At 33.0% G+C, this 23,477-nt stretch overlaps 1 protein-coding gene across 1 annotated transcript in view; it reads left to right on the top strand.

The window, feature by feature from the left end:
- The window catches only part of HCN1 (hyperpolarization activated cyclic nucleotide gated potassium channel 1), a 328,222-nt gene that overhangs the window by 165,013 nt on the left and 139,732 nt on the right, over window positions 1-23,477 (top strand). Inside the window, exon 3 of the mRNA XM_069492480.1 lies at window positions 17,200-17,361. Within this exon, the coding sequence (XP_069348581.1) occupies window positions 17,200-17,361 (162 nt within the window). The remainder of the gene's footprint in view (window positions 1-17,199; window positions 17,362-23,477) is intronic.

The following is a 23,477-nucleotide window of genomic DNA, read 5'->3' as shown; positions in this document are numbered from 1 at the left end:
ATAATAAGTAATATCAATAGATAAGTAAAGAAACTATAACCCATAAATTTGTCAGGCATTAATGAGGGTGGTAAGTCAATCCTGGAAAAAGCATGAATTTATAGTGAATCTATCAGCCAGGTCTTCAATATCTGTTTCCTTCAGGAAAACATTCTAATCCCCTCATGATCTGACTCCTGACTACCCTAAAAATTTATCTCCTTGTCATTGCACTGTTGGAATTCTAGGTCCTAGTCATAGTGAATTTCCTTGCCTTTTTCCAAATAAGCAATTACCTCTCCCACTTCCATATGTTGCACATGTTGCTCCCTCTGTTTGAAATTTTCTTTTTTTATCATGTTTCACCTAGTTAGTTCCCATACAGTATGATGCTGCTCCAAAAACATCCCATGCAAGGAATGTTGTCAGTAGAGTTGCCAGGTAAAATCCAGGATGCCCATTTAAGTTTGAATATTTGCGGCATACTCATATTAAAAATTATCCATTGTTTATGTGAAACTCAAATTTAATTGAATGAACCGTATTTATATTTGCTAAATGTGGCAACCTTAATTGTCAGCCCCAGATAGGTTAGTTAACTTGGTTAGTTGTTTTTCGTGTTTCATCACAGCACCCACTGTAGCATTCTGGATCACACAGCCTACTACTCTGTATTTTGATGAGCTATCTCTCCCTTTATATGGAACTTCTTGAGACTAAGAGCCACATGTTGGTGGATTTTTCATCTAGACAATTCCTGGCTTATCATAAATTGTCTCATCATAGGCTTATCATGCTAAATTGTTTAGTGCCATCACTGGAGAAATTTAAGCCGGTTGTCTAAGGATCTGGCTAAGGAGAAGCTAAGTTCAGTTTGACCACAGCTTTAATCATTGATTGTGTACATAGAGAGCACCTTACTCTGTGTGGGTGTATTAGAATGTGAAAGATACAAGGAATATATGAAGAATCACCAATTCTCTATACCTATGTTGTTCTTGTGTACTTTTCATGCTGCTTATTATCAAAAAACCACTTTTTTTTTCCTGCAATTGATTCAAGTATGATTTTTTCTTGTTAAATGCCTTCAGGGATTCCCCACTATTGCTTCCAGAGCAAAACCTAAATGCTAGTCCATGAGCTTCAGTGCTCTTAAGCCCAAATTATTTTTTTAGCCATAATATTTTTATTTTTCTTACATGCCCTGGTTTCTCAACACACGAAACTATTAATTCTACCCCCAAATGCAGTGAAACTGCACATTTCTGCAACTTGGGGATATGCCTTTGACTTCTTCTTTGACTTAGAAATTCTACTCGAAATGTAAATCAAATCAAATATCTTCTCTTCTGTCAGGCCCATGGCCAATGCCGTTTACTCTTCTAAACACAAAGTTAACCATTCCCTATTGAGGAATTCCTTGAGGCCTTACCTGTCTCAGAGTCAACTGGGCACATGCCAGCCTTTCGCAATACATCATGTTATATTTGGGGGCCAAGATGTGGTATGATTTGTGGCAGGTGTTGAGCCACTATTTTACCCAATGACTTGTATAATCAAGGCTTTAGAGCAGAACCTGTCATAACACAAACTTGGTGCCCTTTAGGTGTACTTTGAAGGTATGTGTTTTTTCAATTTCTTGACAGAATTGTTGTCACAGCACCCAGTATCAAAGCATAGACTAAATATCAAAATAACGAGTATAGGAATGGATAGAGGAATAGCAGCAGCTGTGATATTCATTATCATATAGTTATATAGTTCTGTACACTTTTTCCAATATACACTGACTTTCCATGTTCTGCTCAATAGGACTGCAACCTTTGAACTTTCTAAATTGCTTCCATTTTTCCCAGTATGAAGACTATTACAACAGGTTCCAAAGATTGTTTGTTATGAACACTAGTAGCTCCTGAGGACATGTCAATATATTTTATGAAAATATGGAAATTCCATATATCTTTTAAAAAAAATATCATACAGAATTCAATGAAAGTACAATTGGCTTGTGTTATTTTCATATTACCAGAGAATATAAATAGTTCCTGCTCTTTGATTGATATGAGTTGTAACATTAGGGAAGTAAATATTTTTGTCCATTTGTCCTCAAAACCAAGTATTACTACTCTTTCAACAAATATTTATTAAACTACTATCAAATGCTTTATAGTGCTTAAATGTTTTAGATCCCTCACTGAAAAATATAGAAAAAAGGTCCTTATTCTTAGGAAGTTTATGTTTTAGCAGAAGGATACACAGAAATAAACATAATCAAAAGTAAGTTACTTAATATTATGAAGTCAAAAGTTTTATGTAAAAAAATTAAAAGCAGCGTAAGAGGATCGTGAATGCAGAGACAGGTTGTTGGGGGAGTGTTGGGAGAAGGCAGTTTGCTCTAAGTAATAAGCCAGGTGGTCAGGGAAGGCCTCACTGAAACGTAAAATTTGAGCCAAGACTTGAACAAGGAACAATGGCAGATGTTGGTGGTGAGTCCCATATGCATTCATCCAAATTTAGATTATCCTTATTTAACACAAGTTGTGTACTCTCCACTCAAGATTACTATACTTGCAATGTAGTCCAGCTTCTGCTAAGTATGAGAATGAGTTCTGTTACATCACTTAAAAATAGAAAAAGTCAAATTAATATTTTCAGTTCAAAACTCATGTGTTTCTTCTGTATCACTCAGCAAATGGAATCTGGCTGTGAGTTTATTTAATCAAGGCTTCCAAGATTAATTTGCCCCCATGGTGCATGTCAATCTTGCAATTTTTAAGAACTTGGCCTGAATATGTTAATTTGATTTTATTTACCTCTCTAGATACACTCATCTGAAAAAAGTAATTTGACTAAGTTTTACTGCATTTTTCTTCAAACCTTATTGTGTGTAACATACTACTCTATAATAATAATATTCTTGCATCGTTTTGAAACTATAAAATGTTCAAGCCATAGAAATTGGAATAAGAACTCACATTATTTTGTCTATTTTCTTAGGAAGAATAAAACATCAGCAAATGTCCTTGTACATGCACATATGTCTTTGAAAAGGCACTTAATGACAATGGATTTTCATGTTTGTGAAGTGCACACTAGGGCAAAGCTCTGACAGAATATGCCTTTTAATTTTGAAATGGCCTAGATATATCAAAATTAGTGATCGAGCCACCATACATTGCTCTAATCAAAAGAACATATAGAGCTGATTCTGCACAATTTTCATCACCTTACTGACCTTTTAAATGCACAGTGCTATTCTCAAAAAATATATTTGCTATCGAACAAGAAATATTTTAAAGAAAGCTGGAGTGAATCACCACACAAAACTTTTATTCTTCCTGCATAAAGTCACCAAATGCAGAGTATTGGCAAAAAATATGTACTTACTAATTTCAAATTATTAAATATTTATCTGGTATTAGACACTAGGTTTTCAGTTTAAATATGTTGATCAGAATCAATTTTCGGTTACCAAAATTACTGTTAAATATACTGTGAATAAGTACCTAAAGTGACATTTCCGTTTCAACTTGTTTTGGCATTAGGTAGAGGAGTGTTCAAAGTTTTGTTATATTCTTTACAACTGTACAACTTAAGAAAGTAAGAAACAATTACTGCTAAGGAGAATGTAAAACATCTGATGAATTGTAGGCAACGCTAATGGAAACATAGAAGAGATACCCATCAAAATTAGGCAGTAGAGAGATTGGATTTTGGACAACTATTATAATTGTGAATATTTACTTTACCAATTAAAAAAATAGGTGATTTGGTTTGGCTGGCTACTATTATTAACTCCATATTTGAAGATTCATATAAATTATCTCCTAATTTTAAAAACTCATGAATATTTTAAATGTATATATAGATACAAATTTATTCCTTTACAATACCTTTTCTTGTAATAATATATCATTACAATATTCCTAAAATATTTAATTTAAATTACAATTTAAAGATTTTGATGTTAAGAGAGTTATCATTTATTAGCGCTTTGTTTTACTTTTATACAGGTTTTCTATTAATTCTATTGCATGGCTTTAAAATTTATGTTGAAATTTCTTTCTGTGTCATCAGTAATAAAGTATGGATGATCAGTAATAAAGGATGGAGATCTAGCCAGTGTAACAAGAATTGATGCTGTATATTCTGGATACACCCCATGAGGGTATATCTTCTATTTAATATCTTATGCAATATTTATCTTTTATATGTTTATTAGCAGAATAATAGTTCTTTATCCCTGGTGTATCAGTTAAAAAACAAAGTTTTTGTAATATACAGAATGGATTTGAAATCTAGCTCCATTTCTTCCAGTGTTGTATAATTTGACAAGTTACCTAATTTCCACAACCCGTTGTTTTATCATTTGTGTAGTGGAGATAACTGGACAATAAAATATTGTGTTTTTATAACAGTTAAAAATATAAGCACTTACCAATTAATCAACAGCTGTAATGCCTCCTGTTTATTACAAAATCACCAAATCTTGTGATTTTGGGAAACTAGTCAGACATTCTGGATAATGTTAGCACTTTCCTCCTAGTCTCTATATAACCTTGGGCAGGAAGAGCATCTTAAATGCTGAATATGAACAATGTTTGTGGAGTCTTTATGATTCCCAAATGTGGTAGTTTAGACCATAATCTCCAAAGTCAGACTTCATGGGTCTGAATTTTAAATACATCACTTAGCCTGTAGGGTCTTGAGCAACTATTCAAATTCTTTAAGCCTCACTTTCTAACTTGTAAATGAATATAATAAGAATATATAACTCAAATAGAATGGTAAATACTCAAAACGGTAGCTGCTTTTATTATTCTCTGTTAGGTGGACTTAATTATGGGCCCTAACTAATCTCCATATAGTAAGATAATTTCCCAAACCTCCTTGTGAACACATTAAGTTATGACTGCTGAGACCATCTATTCATGTTCCACTATTACTGACCTTCACTCCCTGTACTTCACTCAAGCATATAGCTTTATGTTTTAGGAATACTGGATCTTAGCCTCTTGAATCTTTCCTAGTATGCAAAGTTGACAACCGCAACCCTATCTTTTGCCAATTTTCTTTTCTTCTAATCCTGAATTTTATTTTTTCCAAGTATGTAAATAAATTACCTTTTTGACTCTTCTTTGGACAAAAAGAAAAATATCACTTTATACAAGGATAAATTGCAAAATATGAGTACTTCCATTCTACACAAGTTCTTGGGAATTCATAAAATATAAGCTTACTTGTAATGATTAAAATAAGATGAAAACAGTTTTCATAATTCATAATTTTAATAAGACAAAAATTTTATCTTGTATTGTTGTCTGTACTTTCACCATTTTTGTGATATTTAAAAAAAATTAATTGTGCACCCAAAAGAGAAGAAACAATTGGAAGAATGGGAGAAAGAAAGGAACATGATTTTCATTCAAGGTTTAACAGTGTTGATACGCCTGAGAAGAAACAATTGGAAGAATGGGAGAAAGAAAGGAACATGATTTTCATTCAAGGTTTAACAGTGTTGATACGCCTTAGTAGGAAGAACTGGAATAAGGTGTATGTAGAAGAAATTGAATAAAATGCACTAAGTCATCACTTATTTGAAGTAAACTAATTTTTTAGAGCCTATATTGAAGAAGAAACCAATCAATTTCTTTTGGATATTCTCCTAGAACAGTTTTTCTGCCCCCATTAACAAATGTAATAAATGATACCATAAGGAATTTGAGTAGAAAATTACCACATCTGACTGAAATCTATCAGGAAATTAGGGCATATGTATGGATAATGAGTTCATTCAAATTTAGTTTGGCCACAACTCAAAAGGCCAGGCTTACAGTTGCCAAATTGCCACCTGTGCCCTATATACCACAGGTGTTCAGGCCTTCAGAGAAGCTTTTCTTTCTAAAGATTTTTGGGCCAGCAATGCTCCGACACATACCCCAATGTGAATTCATGCATGGAATTGATACTTGCTTCTGGACTAAATGTTGACATTCACCTTGACTTTGACTACTTTCTTTTTGTTTTTGAGATATCAAAAATCTTTATCGTTAGGAAAATCGAAAGTTTGCTAGATTACTGTCCCCAAAGCCTGAAAAATGCTTAGTTAAAAATCTGAAAGTAGGTTTAAAATTTTTTTACTACTTAAAATTATACAACCTTTAGTATTTTTATTCTTTTAGAAAAGTCTACAGTTTTAATATACCTGTCACTTGAATAGTGTACATTGTGCCCAATATGTAATTTTTCATCTTGTGCCCCCTCCGCCTTCCCCCTCTGTGTCTCCAGTATTCATTAAGTCCCTCTGTATGACCATGCATGCCCATTGCTTAACTACAACTTATAAGTGAGGATATGTGGTATTTGGTTTTTTGTTCCTGGGTTACTTCACATAGAATAATGGCCTCCAGTTCCATCCAAGTTACTGCAAAATATATTATTTTATTATTTTTAATGGCTGAGTAGTATTCCATGATATATATACATACCATATTTTTTCATTATCCATTCATTGGCTGGTACTTAGGTTGGTTCCATATCTTTACAATTGTGAATTGTGCCATGATAAACATATGGGAGCAGGTGTATTGTTTATAAAAATAATTTCTTTTTTGAGGGGTAGATCCCCAGTAGTGGGATCTTTGAATACTTTCCAATCTTTTTTTTTAATTATAACATAGTAAACATAATACAAGTACAAGCTCTGTATCAATTAGAATTAATTTGAGCTGTTACTCTTAGAGACCCAAAATAATGACTAGACTCCAGGGGTTATATGGGAGGTCCAGCACAACTAGACTCCAGGGATTATATGGCAGGTCCAGCATCATCAAGAATCCAGGACAATTCTTCCTCTGCTCCATCAATCTTAGACGAAGGCTTCCATTATCAAGGTTATATTATATTTATAATGTTTTAATGATGAAGCTCTCACCAGCATATGCTCATTTTAAAAGGAACAGAGAAGGGCAAAAGATGAGCCACACACTCCCCATACCACCAACCAAAGAGCTTCCCTAGAAGTCCCAATGAAGTACTTCTGTTTATATTTCATCGCCTACCATTATCTGTAAAGGAGCCTAGAAAATGTAATTTATAGCTAGAAACATTTCTGACACCATCAAAATAAAGTTACTTTAAGGAAGAAAGACTATTGGGTAGGTAACCAGGACTTTCTGCCACATCCTTTTATGCTTATATCAATTATCTAAACATGCTTCAGCAAATAGCATAGCTAGTAGCTTCTGTATAGCTGTGCCTTAGCTCAGGGACAATTTAAATGCACGAATAATGTTCAGCATTTTTAGTTTGCAGAAGAACATAATGAGGGTTTGTTTAAAATACAGCTTCTGGAAATTCTGGTTTCACAGGGCTGAATGAGGCTCAGAAACCCCTATGGAGGTCCCTGAACTGCATTACACTTATTGATGGCCCCCCAGATGTGTTACTGTGGAAAGTCTTCTTGATAATTTTTCTTTTGATATTTCTCAACAGTGCCAATTCCAGAATTTCTATAGGAGCTTAAGGGTGGCAATCTCCTGAAGCAGGGAGGGAGGCATATACAGTGTTGGAAGCTACAGAATCAAAGCCCTTTATGTAATGTTGAAACTATGCCTCTAGTCCACATGAAAGAATTGGGCAGGTGCAGATTGTAGGTTGGGGCAGGAAGCCCCTTTCCCTGCCATTTGGTGCTGCCACTGTTTGTGAACTTGCTTATTTTCTAATTCCTGCCAGGCAGAAGATCAGCAAATCTCTGAAATGCTTCAAAATCACATCCAGACTTTGTCTTCCATTTACATCTTTCCCAGATATTTTATAATAGTGGAGTCAGAGTTAAATTTATCAGATAAATGATTACAAGACAAGAAGAAACAGATGGGCAATTGAAGGAAAAATGAAAAAAAGCCTAATCAATATCACTTATTTAGCCCCTATCAAATGTCTAGCTACTTTTTTTTCTTACAAATTCAATTAATCTTCAGTACAACCCCCCAAAGTGGATATTTCATCACCCCCATTTTATAAATGAGGAGACAGAGACTCTGGGAGTAAACTAGTCAAAAGTACAGTTGGTAGTAGGCACAGGTACATTCATACATGGATTGAGTTCAAAGCCATGTTCCTTTGACTGCCATAATAGGCATAATGGAACAGAAGGAGATTGCAAAGGAAAAATGGAACACGTGCATATGTCAGGGAACAAGAGAGGAAAGCCAGCCTGTCCCAGACATGCACTCCATGCCCCCACCCAAGAGAGTTCTCATTCGTCACTGGAGATCATCCAACAACATGCCAGATCATTTCCTTTTCACTTCAGCTGCTACATCAGAGTTTGTGTTCCTCCAGTCACTAGTCCAACCACAATTTTCAGTCACAGCTGCAATCAATTCTCTTTCCTCTCCAATCTCTATCAACCTCTCATCAATCCCTTTCAGGTTTGCTCTTATCTGGTTCCTTTATTCCACATCCAGTGCCTTATTAGTTTCTAATTGCCAGATCATGAGAAAATACAAAGACATCATATGTGACCAGATTCATGTCTAGCTTCAAACCTTTGTTAGAAGAATCATTGATATCTAAGTTCTTTAAATCCATTTGTTTTCTGACAGGAAGAAAGCATGGTGTATTTATCCTTGCTCTTGTTCATAAGAGATATCAGCAGCCATTGATGCTAATTTCTCTTGAGCCACAGCGTGGCTTTAATTGTTCTTCTGTTGGTCTCCTAATGGGAAAGGTCAACCTATGTGACCAAAATGTGTTTGCTTCTCTATTGGCAGAATTTCTCTTATCTTTATCTTTTTTTTTTCCCTAGGCTCTCATGTAGCTCTGATTGTGCTGTTAGTCCCTAGTGGCAGTATAGTAATGGTGCTAGGTAAATATGCCTCTTCTGATTTTCAAATTAACAGTAAATTGATACCTCTCTGCTTTAGTCTGCTTGGGCTACTAAAAATAAAATACCTTAAACTAGGTGACTTAAACAACAGGTAGTTATTTCTTACAATTCTAGAGGCCAAGAAATCCAAGATCAAGATACCAGCAAATTAAGTGTCTGGTGAGAGCCTCTCTTCCTGGTTTGCAGAAGGCTGCCTTCTAGCTGTATCGTCACATGACAAAGAGAAATAGAGAGACGCAATAGCGAGCAAAAGCAAGCTCTCTGGTCCCACTCTTCTAAGGGAACTTATTCCATTATGAGAATTCTATTCTCATGACAATTACTTCCCAGAGGTCCCATCTCCTCATACTGTCACACTGGGGATCAGGACTTCAACATATGAATTTTGAGGGGACACAAGTCAGACCATAGCCCTCCCTTTTAAAGTGTGACTATCTATAAATTTGGATGGTTAACAGATATTCTAAAATCTCCAGAAGAGCTCTGTGGCATTGGCTGTATCTATAGGAACCTTGAGAATACTTTTTTCCTCCCATCAGGTATGAAAATATTGTCCTCTAGTTACTCTTGCCTGTGATTTAACAATGCTTTTTAAATATTTTCATTTAAAGTTTAATCCTAAAAGTTTTATAATTTATATTATTTTGTATATGCAACCCCAGAAATTTGGCTTTTGGATATAACCATTTATTTTAAGAAATGCTGATTGTTTTTGGAGAGGTTAACAGAAATGTGACTATAGAAGTAGACATTAAGACTTTTCTTCCTTGTTAGTCTTTAAAAAGGCAAGCTTTTCCCTTTAAATAAATAACTAAGCATAGTAATTGGAAATCAAGTTGGGAGTGAGAAGAAGGGAGGGGCAAAAACCTAACCTAACGTGTAAAATGAACACTATTCAGGTGATGGGCACACTTACAGCCTTGACTCAGACCATGTAACAAAAATATTTGTACCCCCTTAATATTTTTAAATAAAAAATTACTAAGCATAATACAAAAATATTATCTTCTATTAACTTTCATACTACATAAATATACCAAAGGAAAGAATAAATGTGGAGGCCAGAATCAATGCTGAAGTTAGCAGAAAACATGACAGTGATTTGTGAGTTTGAATGCTGGGTGAAAGCCCAGTTAATAATGATAGTAACCTTTTGGACTCCTCCATTTAGAACTTGTCAGAAATACTGAATTCTATTGAGTTTACATCATGCCAACTCAATAGGACTAAGTCCAAATCTAATTTTTTAGAGTGGATTTTGGCACAGCCTGGATTTCTTTTACAGGGTTAGCCTATTAGCTGAAATCGATAATGGATCTGGAACTCCTTAAAACACAGTAGGGTTTATGTTGTCAGATCTAGTACCAGAGGAGATTAATATTTTTTTGGTTAATTCAGAATGGTCTCAAAAGCTCAAAATAGTGTACACCATCATAAAAGAGATATTGAGAGAATTGAGTGCTTCTTTCTATCTCTCAAGAAAGGTCAAAGAATTCTTTCCTGAGGAAGTGACATGTGGGCCAAATCTTGAAGAATGAATAAGATTATCAGTTAGAAAAGTGTTAAGATGTATGGTACTATACCAACAGAGAATAGCATGTAAAGAAATGCAGGCTGTGACCCATCACATTGTATAAAAGGTACTATGACAAGTTTTGTTTCCCTTAAGCATGGAATACCTGCAGAGGAAGGAAGACAGACGACAGCAAAATTGTCGTATAGAAGACAGATCACAAACGGCCTTTCATGTCAGGATGATGAGTTTGAACATCATGAAGTTTCTTGGAATTTCTAGTGAAAGTTTGAGCAGAAAATTACATAGTGAAATTTGAATTGTGGAATGATAATTCTGGATATAAAGTAGACTATATCTTCAAGGAAAGTGAAATTAGATGTGAGATTATTGTTAAAGTTGCTAAAAATAATGATAGACACAAATCAATTTATGAATCAAATCAGTGACAACAAAGCCCAACATAATTTTCTTAATGTTAGAGGAACTTAACAAAATGATTCTAAATTTGTTTTCCAATATTAATGTTTGAAACACAAACTATTTATGAGAAGAATTATTGGGGGAGGGTAGCTGAGATGTTGAGAAATATGCTGCAAAGATAAACTAATTTAAACAATGACTTATTGGCTCTTCATTGATCAATGATCCATAGGAAAAAATTGATTAGTGTAGAAAGAATGTGCAGTTATGAATTTGAGTTATGTAAGTCTTTTAGTAATAGGATTGGCAATTCAAAATGTTGGGAAGATATATATTATAAAATGTTTCTGTTTCAAGAAGATGGACAAGACCACGTGGGCTTTCTGTTCTTTCTAAGAGTCCAACACGATTAAAGAGTCAAAGTTAATGAAGGAATACATCTATAAAACAGAAGAGAGTAAGTACAGGGCACTCTTACGAAAACAAGACAGTCCTCAAAACTTTTAACCTATTGAAAGCCAGTGGGATGAAGAATGAAGAATGCTACAAGAATAAAAATATCTCATCCTGGGACATGCTTCAAACAAGTCTGCGAAAGAAGTGGGAGCCAATCTGTACAGTGGAACCTTTGAAACATTTGGAGTTGGAGTCAAAAGACATAATGCAGAACATAATTGAGCAGTAGGACTGAACATAGGAAAGGAGTCCAACACCTCTATGTCATCACACATATGTCATCACACATAACGTGCCTCCCAGCCTCTGCACACACACATAGAATTTGGGTCATTTTCATTCATCCTCATGTAAAAGTCATCACCTTTCCACTAAAGAAATAAAGCCTATATTTGTGTAAATATATAGTTTCACTAAATACTAGAAGGAATGGAAATAAGTCTTTAAGTATCTGTGAGAAAATTATTTTCAATCTAGAATTTTACATCCAGACAAGGTGTCATGAAATGGGTAAGACAGTAAGATATTCTCAAACATATACCTACATTTCTAATCCATCACCCCCCAATAAAATTATAAACTGAGACTAAGTGGGGCTACTAGAAGATGTATTTAAGGAAACAACAATTATAGCTTTGAAGCAGGTCTAGAGAAAAATGAGTCCTTATTAAAACAGGTGAGATGTCTCTGGAGAAGACAGTGTTTGTGTGAGTTAGTGAGAGTGTGGTGGGTGATGTGATGAGCAATGATGAACCAGATGCCTAATGTTGCATTCTGCACATAGTAAATATTTGATAGGTGGTTTTGGTGATAAGAAAAATCAAACTTACACAAATAAAGCTTATTACTTTTGAGTCCTTCTTTCACACATACTAGTTTATACGATAAATTTATAAAAATCCTGATAGTTAAGTATTTTCAGCACTTCAGGTGGTATAGCAAATATCTAGATGCACTATTATCTAAATTGATGGACCATTATAATGCCTTCATTTGGGAAGGTGTCCAGCTAGTGAATCTGAAATCATACCATTTTCCAGTAGATCAAATCTTACTCAAATGTTTCTTGGTTGCTAGAAACTTTGTCAGTACTTGTTTATTTTTTAAGATTTAATTTCTTTTGGGGGTGGTTTGCACTAATATGTTTTTCTCTCTTATTATGTTTCATTAAATGGAAGAATGTGTGGTTCGTTCACTAAGATTTGTAGTTCTATTTTATTGGCTTCATACCAAAATCATGTACTTAGTGATTTCTTTTGGAAGTCATATGCCAAGACAGTGAACAAACATCTCTGTTTTTTTTTTTTTTTCCCAGAGCATCTCTGACACATATCCACTCAAATAAATGAGTATTCTGCACTTTACTGCTTAACTGGCCAAAATAACAAGATGGTGTGCCAATGCATGATGTAACTCTGATGGCCACTACATAAAAAATTATGAAGCAGCATTGTTTTCATCTCAATGGTTTTTTCAGAAGCCTGTTTTCCTTTCTTTTTTCTCCTCTATAGAATTCACTTAGCAAATGGTACAATAAGCTAGTTTGCACATGGCCTTTCTAAGGTGAAAATGATGAGACAAGGCTGGGGATGTTGAAAAAGACATTGTACAATTTGTCCAAATATATTGGCCCCTACCATATTTTATTGTACAACATATTTATGTTACCATTATTTCTCTTATTATATTTTTACTTATTTATATAAAAGAATTTTTGTATCTGTTTTATCTTCCAATTATTATTATTTTTTGCGTGTAGGTATGTACTGTTGGATGCCTTGTGTTTTCACTGTTTAAAATCATACTTTTTATTTTTAAAGAAAAGGATATTCTGGAGTTTTATACATGGAATGTATTTCAAAGCTCCATCTCATTTCTTTTAGTGAATAAACTAAGGCAAAATTTAGAAAATTGATTAACACACAATCAGTATTAGAACTCTGGTTGCCTGGGAGCATGTTTCGAGTATGTGTTTCCCCAGTAAACAATTTCTCAAAGTCCTTACATTACAAAAACTTTTATTTAGTAAGTGTCTTTTTCTCTAGTGATGACTTTATTATTCTCTATAATATTAACAGAATAATTATTTAAAAATTAAAAAAATATATTTATGTATCTTGAAATTTGATGTTCTATGAACATATATATGACAAAATTTTAAATATTATTACCACACTATAAATTCTGCAATTTCCAATATTTTCCACTCAAAAAGTTAGTTGAGATGCCAAGCATTTATCATTTATCTATGAACTTAACAAACTTTATGAATGTGAGACCACCCATTGGAGTGGATTATTTCTCAAATAATTAACAGAAAATGGAAGAAATAACAGGACATGAAATTATTTTTAGGTACACTGAAAAGTAAATTAGCAAGAAGTCACCAAAGTGTATTATGCTTTTTATGCATGTTTCAAGGATAGTTTAATAGAATTTGATTAAAGATTGTACAAACATTCGTACTGCATATTATTCAAAAGGAATGTAAAAATATGTCATATTCTTTATTGTTAATTCCAAATCAATTCAATAGCTATTCATGGACTATGTAATATCTGCAAGGTACTGTCTACAGTAAAACAATTTACAAAGGATTTAAAATGACTAAGCATATCCCACTTTGTTTGCTATGAAAATTCAGTCACCAAAGCTTCTACATTGAAGTGATCGCCTCCCTATTTTAAGAATGCTCATTATTTAGATAAATACAAAAAAATTTGAAATACAAATTAATGAGATGAAGGCACTAAAGTAAGTTATCTGTTCTTCAAGAGTAGGTGGATTTTTCCATTCTACTGTTTGGTGTATTTTTGTCCTTCAAAAAGTACAAATACCTGTGATTGGTTTCATATGCTGAGTAAATTGGTAACAAAATTAGAATAATTTTATTATATGTAGCTCAAAATGCAGAGATAAGTAAATGTGTACTAATTGGAGCATGTAACATGTGAGGTTGGGAATAAATATGAGATTGAAGATAGCCTTAAATCTAGGGATCATCTTGTTACAATAGTTCTTGCAATTATATGGATGCCAAACAAACAAACAAAAAATGTTCCTAATATATTATGAAAGGTCTTACATTCCCACTAACTTCCTCTATGAAAATAGTGGTTATGTTTCCCTGGAGAACATTTCAGAAATAAAGGGATTTTCTTGTGTGGGGGCAGGAAGAGTCTTTCTCTGTTGCCCAATAATTGGGTTTTCTTAAAGGGATTGGTGAATAACTGTTAGCATCTGTTATTTGGACTCATTAAATAATCCCTTAAGATCCCCCAAAAGAATCTAATTTCTCAAAAAGAAAGTAGAAAGTGAAAAAAACAAGTCAGCTTTACTAAGAATGGACACTAGTTTTCTACAACATCCAAGACTCTATTCTAAAGCCTTATAACTGAGGGTTGCTGCCCAAATGTTTATAATTTGTAGGCTTTGGCAGAGTTTCAGATAGATATTGGTTACATCAAATAACTGGACTTAAAGGTGATAAGGCTCCTATTTCACACAGAATTTTATAAGTGGCAATTTAGCCCTGTTTCCCAACAAAGTGCAGCACTTACACATAAGATACCTTAAACCACTTTCTTAGGATATATTTAGATATAAATATGAATTCTATTACTAAACAAAAAAAATTCTAAATCCATGATGAGTTTCCTTTCCTACTTTATTAGTAGAAAGTTTTTTTATTATGTTTTAGTATGTTACTTTTGATAAGAAATTATTGATTAAAATGTTGGTACAGCTTCTTTTTAAAAATTCAGTGACCAAGGATTATCAGAGGTGATAATACCAAAAGCAACTTTCTGTGGGTTTGACAAATTCAAAACCTAATTTTTAATTTTATTTATTTCAACATATTATGGGGGTACAAAAGTTTAGATTACATATATTGCCTTTCTCTCCCCCAGACAGTGCACACTGCACCCATCAGGTGTGTATATACCCATCCCCTTCTCCCCCTTCCATCTGCCTGACACCCGATGAATGTTATTATAATGTTATTACTATATGTGCACTTAAGTGTTGATCAGTTAATACCAATTTGATGGTAAGTACATGTAGTACTGGCACAAGAACAGAGACATAGACCAATGGAACAGAACTGAAAACCCAGATATAAAACCATCCTCATATAGCCATCTAATCTTTGACAAAGCGGACAAAAACATACACTGGGGAAAAGAAAACTTATTCAATAAATGGTGCTGGGAAAATTGGATAGCCACATGTAGAAGACGGAAACAGGATCTGCACCTTTCATCTCTCACAAAAATCAACTCGTGGTGGATAACAGACTTAAACCTAAGGCATGAAACTATAAGCACTCTAGAGGAAAATGTTGGAAAAACCCTTATAGACATTGGTCTAGGCAAAGAATTTATGAAGAAGACCCCAAAGGCAATCACAGCAACAACAAAAATAAATAAAGGGGACCTGATAAAATCAAAATTTAATTTAAAATTAGCTTAGAGGAAATAAAATTCTTAATGCTGTAAAATAAATTGCTGTGTTTATAGCTGTCTGAATATCAACATATGTGATCTGTTGCCTTAAAAATCTAGAACTCCTCCCATCTTACATTTAAAAGGAATTCAGAACAGGGTGTACATTCCCACAAAGGAGAATTTTCTTCTCACTGTAATTACTCTGTCAAAAAGGAAGATTGTTTAAAGAAAGAATTAATGCTCATAGAAATATATCACAGTGAAAAACATTTAATTAAAGACAGATTTGGTGATTTTATATTATAATAAAATCAAACCCACAGATGTCCTGTAATTTTACCTCTACGTACTTTAGTATGCATATCTTAAGAATTATAGAAGTTTTCTTACAAAGATGAAGTTCCAAATTAAAATATAGATTTGGGTTTTTTAAACATTTCTCAGATAATTTCTCAATACAAATTTACCTTATTGCTTTAGAAATATACTATTCTTTTAGTGAATTATATAAAATGTGATTCTAAATCTCTCGAGGTGTTGTATTTATGTGTACTTATGCAATTTTTAATTATATTTATTAACTTAGTAATCCTTTAAAAACTAAAAGAAAACTTCATTATAGAATGTAGGTCTGCTCTTAATTGGGTTTTGTTATTCTAGACTCAGTGAAATATAAGCAGAAACCATATTAGCAGTAGGAGAGTGCTATAAGTTGCTAATGAAAAAATCACATTCTGATTCTATTTCTTGTAATAACAAGAAAAATGAGTAGTTGCAAACGTAGTGGAGCTTGATATTTGTTTACACTTCTAAAATTTTGATGGAGCATGTTGTTTGTCATATTTTTTCTACTTCTTCTGTAATAATCTCATCTACCATATTGGATTTCATGAAAGTATTAACAATAAGGGATCACAGAAAAGAGAAGCCTGCATGATAAAAATACAAAAAAAAAGATGGAAACAATTATGATTTTTAAGAAGTGTTATGTAATTGTTTCTTTTAACCAAATCCAGGCAACTTTTACCTCAGAGGCCTCTGTTCATGTTCAATATACACAATTAGGGAAGTATCTCCATTCACATAGCTACAAAGTTAACTTCAATTTATTCTCACTCTTACTTTATATTTTGAAATTAAATTCCTTTTTGTTATGGTTTTCAATCCTTGGCCATTTTCTTTGCTCTTCAACAAATCTATTAGTTTAATAAGTGATGAGAAGCCAAACAGAGGCTTCTCATCACTTGATAACTTTGCTACTTTGTTTTAAAGCAGCTTTGCTAAAATGTCCAGAAGGATACTAAATGAGAACTATGGGCTAAACTGACATTCTTTAATGTTTGTTTCTATTTCTTGAAAATCCTTCCCATATTTTTATTAAATCAATACTTAACACTACATAACATCAATGCCTACTGACATTGATAGTATGCTTGATTTTTAAAAAAACATGATTATAAGAATTGATTTCATATTTTGGTCAACAGATATTCCACATGACGTATGATCTTGCCAGTGCGGTGGTGAGAATTTTTAATCTCATCGGCATGATGCTGCTCCTATGCCACTGGGATGGTTGTCTTCAGTTCTTAGTACCACTACTGCAGGACTTCCCACCTGATTGCTGGGTGTCTCTAAATGCAATGGTTGTAAGTAATTTGTATTATTTTACACTCTGCCTTTTCAACGTTTTGCAAAAACAAAACAAGAAAAACCTTTTAAGTATTTATGTTAGAATGATCTGATTTATCCTCTATAAATGTTTAGAGACAACTTTATAAATTTATTTTGCTTCCCTGGGTATAATATAAGATGGTATGGGTTTTTTTCACAACTAAATTTTATTTACATAAAATATTCCTGGGGATGTGTATGTTACAGCATCTATTTTTGTATATTTTACTCTGTATACACTGAGCCATCTTTTATTTTGAAGGTATGACCGCATACATATAATCATGGCACAATGTTCTTCCAAAAATGCCTACAGCTTAGAATAATGCCTTCATTCTTTCAATTTTTTTTAGCATTAACTATGTTTGAGACATGCAATTGTAGGGCTTGTTAAACATACAAAGACGTGTACTTCAGGATTAATGCAAATGAGGTATGTATGAAGTACAACCATGTTTTAGATAGTACTGTTTGCTAGGGAAAACAAGGACAACTTCATGGAAAAAGTAGACGTTAAACATACCTCTGAAATATATGTAAACATTAAAAAATTATAAAATATCAATTTGACTTACAAAGCTAGGCATATTCTTATTTATACTTATTAAGAGTATAGTTTTTGATCTACATAATGCAACACTCACTGAGTGTAGTCATATTTATACTTAATATTAAGAGCATAGGTTTTGATCTACATAGTACAACACTCAACACGTACAAAGGGATTGAAACAACAGTAAATAATATGTGTTCACAAACATTTGCTTTTTTGGTGTAAGTTTTCATATTTTCTTTCTGCATTGCATTTTAGTTGCATTACACTTAATAAAACACTGTTAAAGTTAACTAGCATTTGAATAGTCTTCGCTTATCTGTGACATTTTATGGAGATAAATTTTATGAGATTTTCACGAAATGTTTACATTAGGCATAAATTAGTCTCCTCTTTTACCAAACTGGTCTACTATTAATTTCTTGGCTTATTTTTGTTGAAATTACATGGACATCAAAATATTATAGTTTTTTTCCTCCTAATATAGCTCAGGCTTTCTATTTGAAAGACACGGGAGTTTTCATTGCATATTATGGAGTATTGTCTTCTTTTTTTCCCTTCCTTTCTCCTTCCCTCGGTCCCTTTCTCCCTCCCTCCCTCCCTCCCTCCCTTCCTTCCTCTTTTTTTTGCTTTCATTGAGATCTGATATTCACCTAGATCTCACTTTCATTTCATTTATATCTGCTTAAATATCACTACCTCTCCAAGACCTTCCCTATCTAATATATCATTCAATTGGTTTATATTTTAATCATAAAGACATTTAGCAACACACACACTCACACACACACACACACACACACAAATACACATACTCTTGTTTGTTATTTATATTTTTCTTTGTGTCCTACACCAGAATGTAAATTCAAAGAGTTTGTTTGTTTTCTTCTGTTCTTTATGTACATTGGTGTCTTAGCTTGTTTTGTGCTGCTGTAACAGGATACCACAGACTGGGTAATTTATACAAAATGGAAATTTATTTCTCACTGCTCTGGAGGCTGGAAAGTCTAAGATCAAGGCACCTGTGGGTACGGTTTCTGATTCTACGATGGCACCATGATGCTTTGTCATTCAGGGAGGAGAAAAGCTGTTTCTCACATGGCAGAGAATGGAAGGGCAGGAACCCACCCCTGCAAGACTTCTTTATAGGGGCATTAATCTATTTGCAAGGAAAGAACCATCATGATCTAAACACTTCCCATTAGACCCCAACTCCCAACATTGTCACATTAGGGTTAAGTTTCCAACACATGAATTTTGGGGGACACAGACCATACCAAGTGTCTGGAACGGTACATGACACATTAATTTGTTGTGACGTAGTCACTTACCATCGAAAGTTTATGTGAGAAATGTTCTATATGGGAGTTTCTGTAACTAAAAACAAAGCAAGAAGGAATTTGGCTAGCTCTCTTTTCAAATCTGTGATGTCTCCTTGATTATAGATCTGTCACTTATCTTCAAAGCAGTGAAATATATGATAAAGAGAATAAAATGATATTTTCAGGGAAAGAAAAAGCAGTATCTCTATAATCTGGCTACTGACTGAGTGGATAGTATAAAAAACATTAGCACTACTGCCAAAAGATGATTCATCGTTGGCACTAACCAATATTTAATTTGGTAAATAACTATTATTTTAAATTTCCCCCATGTATTTTTCAGAAAAGCAGCAAGATGAGCAAACTGCTCCTTTCCATTATTAGATGTCTTGGAACAGAACATCATATATATTCTTCTAACATATAGAGAAGAGGATCTACCTAAGCTTTGGTTGACAGGTGTTTTTTAAAAAAGTTGACACTAGCTCGTGATCATTTATAGGCAGGACTTCCTATACAGACAGTAGAGAAAGCCACTGTTCTACACTGGTACAAAGATCAGAGTTGACCACATTGGGCAAGAACTGAAGGATCAAGCAAGATCTTTTATACTCTAGCATTCATGATTGCTCATGGCTTACCTAGAGTCCCAGGAGAGCAAGTCTGGGTGGTAGGACACTTGGCAGGCCTGACAAAAAGAAAAGGAAAAGAAAAAGTAAAACAACCATTTTTGGGTGCCTACAAAGTGCACATAATTGTATAATTATAATATAAGGCAATACACTTGTTACTATGTCTAGTGATAACCATATTCATTGAAAAAAATTTCAATGCCTTGATCATTTTTTCTTTAAATGTGTCTTTAAGTGCTTATGTATATGTGTTTGTGTGTATGGGTTGTATGTTTAATTTAACATAAGCAACCCTTCAATCTTCATTACATCCTGATGTTACACAAAATATCTTTTCAGAAGTTGCAGTTCACTTCTGGATCTTTTTATTTTTGTTGCAGATTTATTAATATATATGAAATGTGCTTTTATTTTCATAATATTATTTCCATGTGTAACTCTAATGTAGAGGGAAGGAAAGTTAAGTCTATGTTCAAATACAGGGAGCATAAATTCTTTTATATTGTGGATATCAGTGATATGAAGGAAATAACCATAGAATAAAGAGGTTTGTATTAACAGAGACTCTTGATGGCATCATTAAACCTTAAAGATATTATTTGCCATCCTAACGCTATAGAGATTAAGTAAACCCTTCATCACAATAACAAAAAAATAAATAAATATTTATATAAAAACAGTTATAATGGAGAAGTGAAAATCTAAGATAAGAGAAAAGAAACCCTATATTTATTTAATATGTTTACTATATACAAAACCCTGTACTTTGAAACATGCTATCTTATTTGGTCCTCACAGAATGAGGTAAGTACTATTATCCACCATTTTATGGTTAAGAAAACTAAAGTTTTTAGAAGTTAAATGAATAATCCAGTGTCACACAAGTAGACATAATTTCTGCTCTAAACCACATTAGAATGTCTAGTTTTGCATCAATTATAAAGAACAGTTAAGAACAGTAACAATATATGACAAAACCCAGAGTCACAGCCCTCTGCTTGTAGTAGAAAATCATTCTAAAGTCAGCATTTGAGGTCTGGTACTAAAAAGTGGCAAAACTGATGCTTTTCTAGGTGTAGAATAAAAAAATTGAGTAAGAAAAGCAAAATATTGAGAATCCAGACCAAGATGGATGCAGGACATGCTAATCATTCTTGGGTATGGGCTTCACAAATATTCTATGACATTTGGCTTTGATGCAAATTAAAAATGCTAAATTTAAAGATTAGTGTAACAAATTCTTTGTTTTCCTTCTTTTTCATATCTTCTAATTTTAAATGATTTATATTCTTAAATATTATTAGGCACTATGTATATTTATATCCTCCTTAACTCTATTTGACTGTATACCCATAGTCTTATATCTGTATCTCACTAGTTAGTTATATATAACTTATGATGAGAAATTTAAGTCCATGCTATAACTATACCATATTTTTAATGATGGTGTTGATAAAGTGTTTAATATATTTATTCTTATATTAATTCTTTCTAATCTGCATTTCATTTCTTAGAAGTAGGTTTAATTCCTCTTAGCTAATTCCTTGAAGTCTTTATGAATTCCTCATTAAAATTATTATTTAAATGATATTTTTAAGAAGTCAATCACTAACCATGTGGGCGCTATTAATATAATTTAAATGTATACCCCAAATTTCACATTGGAAACTTAATCACCAATTTAATAGTGTTGAGAGGTGGGGCCTAATAAAAGGTGATTAGATCATAAGGGCTCTGCTTTCATGAGTGAATTAATGCTATTACTGTGGGAGTGGTTTAGCAAGTTTAGACCTCTCAAGTTTCTTCTGCACCTTCACTTGCCCATTCACCCTTCTGCCCTTTTGCCGTGGGATGACACAGTCTGAAGTCCCTCACCTAGTGTGTCCCCTTCATCTTGGACTTCCTGTCCTCCAGAACCATGAGCTAAATAAATTTTTGTTCATTATAAATCATACAGTCTGTGATATTCTGTTATAGCAGCAGAAAACAGACTAAGATGTGGGGATACTTACATTGTCTCGGAAGGAAATGAGTTGCAAAATGCAACATTAATAGTGATTAATCCTTGCTTTGCATTTGTAATATTTTCTTTTATTTCACTCAAGAAATGTCTGAATTATAGAATTCTATCTGAATGAAAATCTTGCATTTGAAAGATAATTAATCTCTAATAAAATTAGTTTTATTTTTATAACATTTTGTGGTAATGTTTTTGAGTATAAAACACTAAAATTGCATTAATTCATTATAAAAAGGATTGAGGGTAATGGCTTCTGGTTTAAACAAATATGAAATACTCACTTTAAGAATATAAAAAATAAAACCATGATGAATGTTAAATTGCATATTAATTTTGAACTGAATTTAAATATCTGGTGTAATTTAGGGAATGACTTTACAGAATAAAGAAGGATTTATAGCTAAGCAGTGTGTTCCTAGAGCACTCTTTCTTTAATTAAATTCTGCAGGTTTGCATTCAGGGAGTCCATATTTTCTACTAGCAATCTTATAGCTTTATGATTACATTTTGGTGACAGTTTTAAAGGTTTTGATGTAAGCATATTATGACTATAGACATCTGAATGCCCTACATATGCAGTCTGGATTTGCTTTTGTAGTTGGAATGTGTTGTGTCATGAGATATTAATATTATATCAAATAATTCTAGCTTATGAACATAAGTAAATGATGCATTTAGATAAAATGAAGGCTAAATGACACCATATTAAATGCTGTGCAAAATTTTCGCCACAATCAAAATGGAGACTAAGTCACTCATTTCTACACACAGTTGTAAAGTAGCATGCAAAGCCATGCACTCTACAAAAACTATTGGCATAACAGTACTACATTTACATTGTATGTATGCAATGCTTGTTTTCAGTAAAACATTACCCATCACAGTAAATTTACATTAAGATATGCTTGTTGGTTTGTTATTTTGTTAGTATTTGATTTGTAAAATTTTGTTTGTTTTAGTTTTATACTCACATTTATTTGAGTAACATTATAATCAAAATAATTTAAGCCAACTCAAGGTCTTTCATTGTAATATTTTATTTTGTTATGATTTGAAGGACTTTCTGCCTTATTGATAAGTGCTATTCTACAGGCCAATTTTCCTTCCATGTATCTGCATACTCCACAGATCCTATATCAACATTGTATACATTGGTAACTAAATAAATATTAATTATTTATAAGCAAAAGGGTAATAATCAACAGCATTAGAAAATATGTGTAAAAGAGTTATTGTATTACACATTGAAGTGTTCTCCCTTAGATAGTTTTTGCTTTAGTAATTTTTACATCAAATTATTTTTTTCAAAGATAAGTAATCACTTAACCAACTCATGGGTATATTTTCAATTGGTGAAGTCCAGATTAATAAGCCTCTAATTCTCTTCATTTTGATAGAAGTAGGGTAATAATAATTTCCCTCCAAAATTGAGATGTATGAACCAATCTAAGAATATCAAAGAAAAAAGGTGTAAAAGGTTTTTAAGGGTCTAATTAATCAAACCTATATGGGGAGAATAAGGGATTTAATTGGAAAATCTAGTTTACTACTCGATTTTATTTTC

The sequence above is a fragment of the Eulemur rufifrons genome, chromosome 17 (genome assembly GCF_041146395.1).
Source record: "Eulemur rufifrons isolate Redbay chromosome 17, OSU_ERuf_1, whole genome shotgun sequence".
NCBI classification, from domain to species: Eukaryota; Metazoa; Chordata; class Mammalia; order Primates; family Lemuridae; genus Eulemur; species Eulemur rufifrons.
The sequence above is the reverse complement of the archived record's forward strand: the minus strand, read 5'-3'. Positions and strand labels throughout refer to the sequence as shown.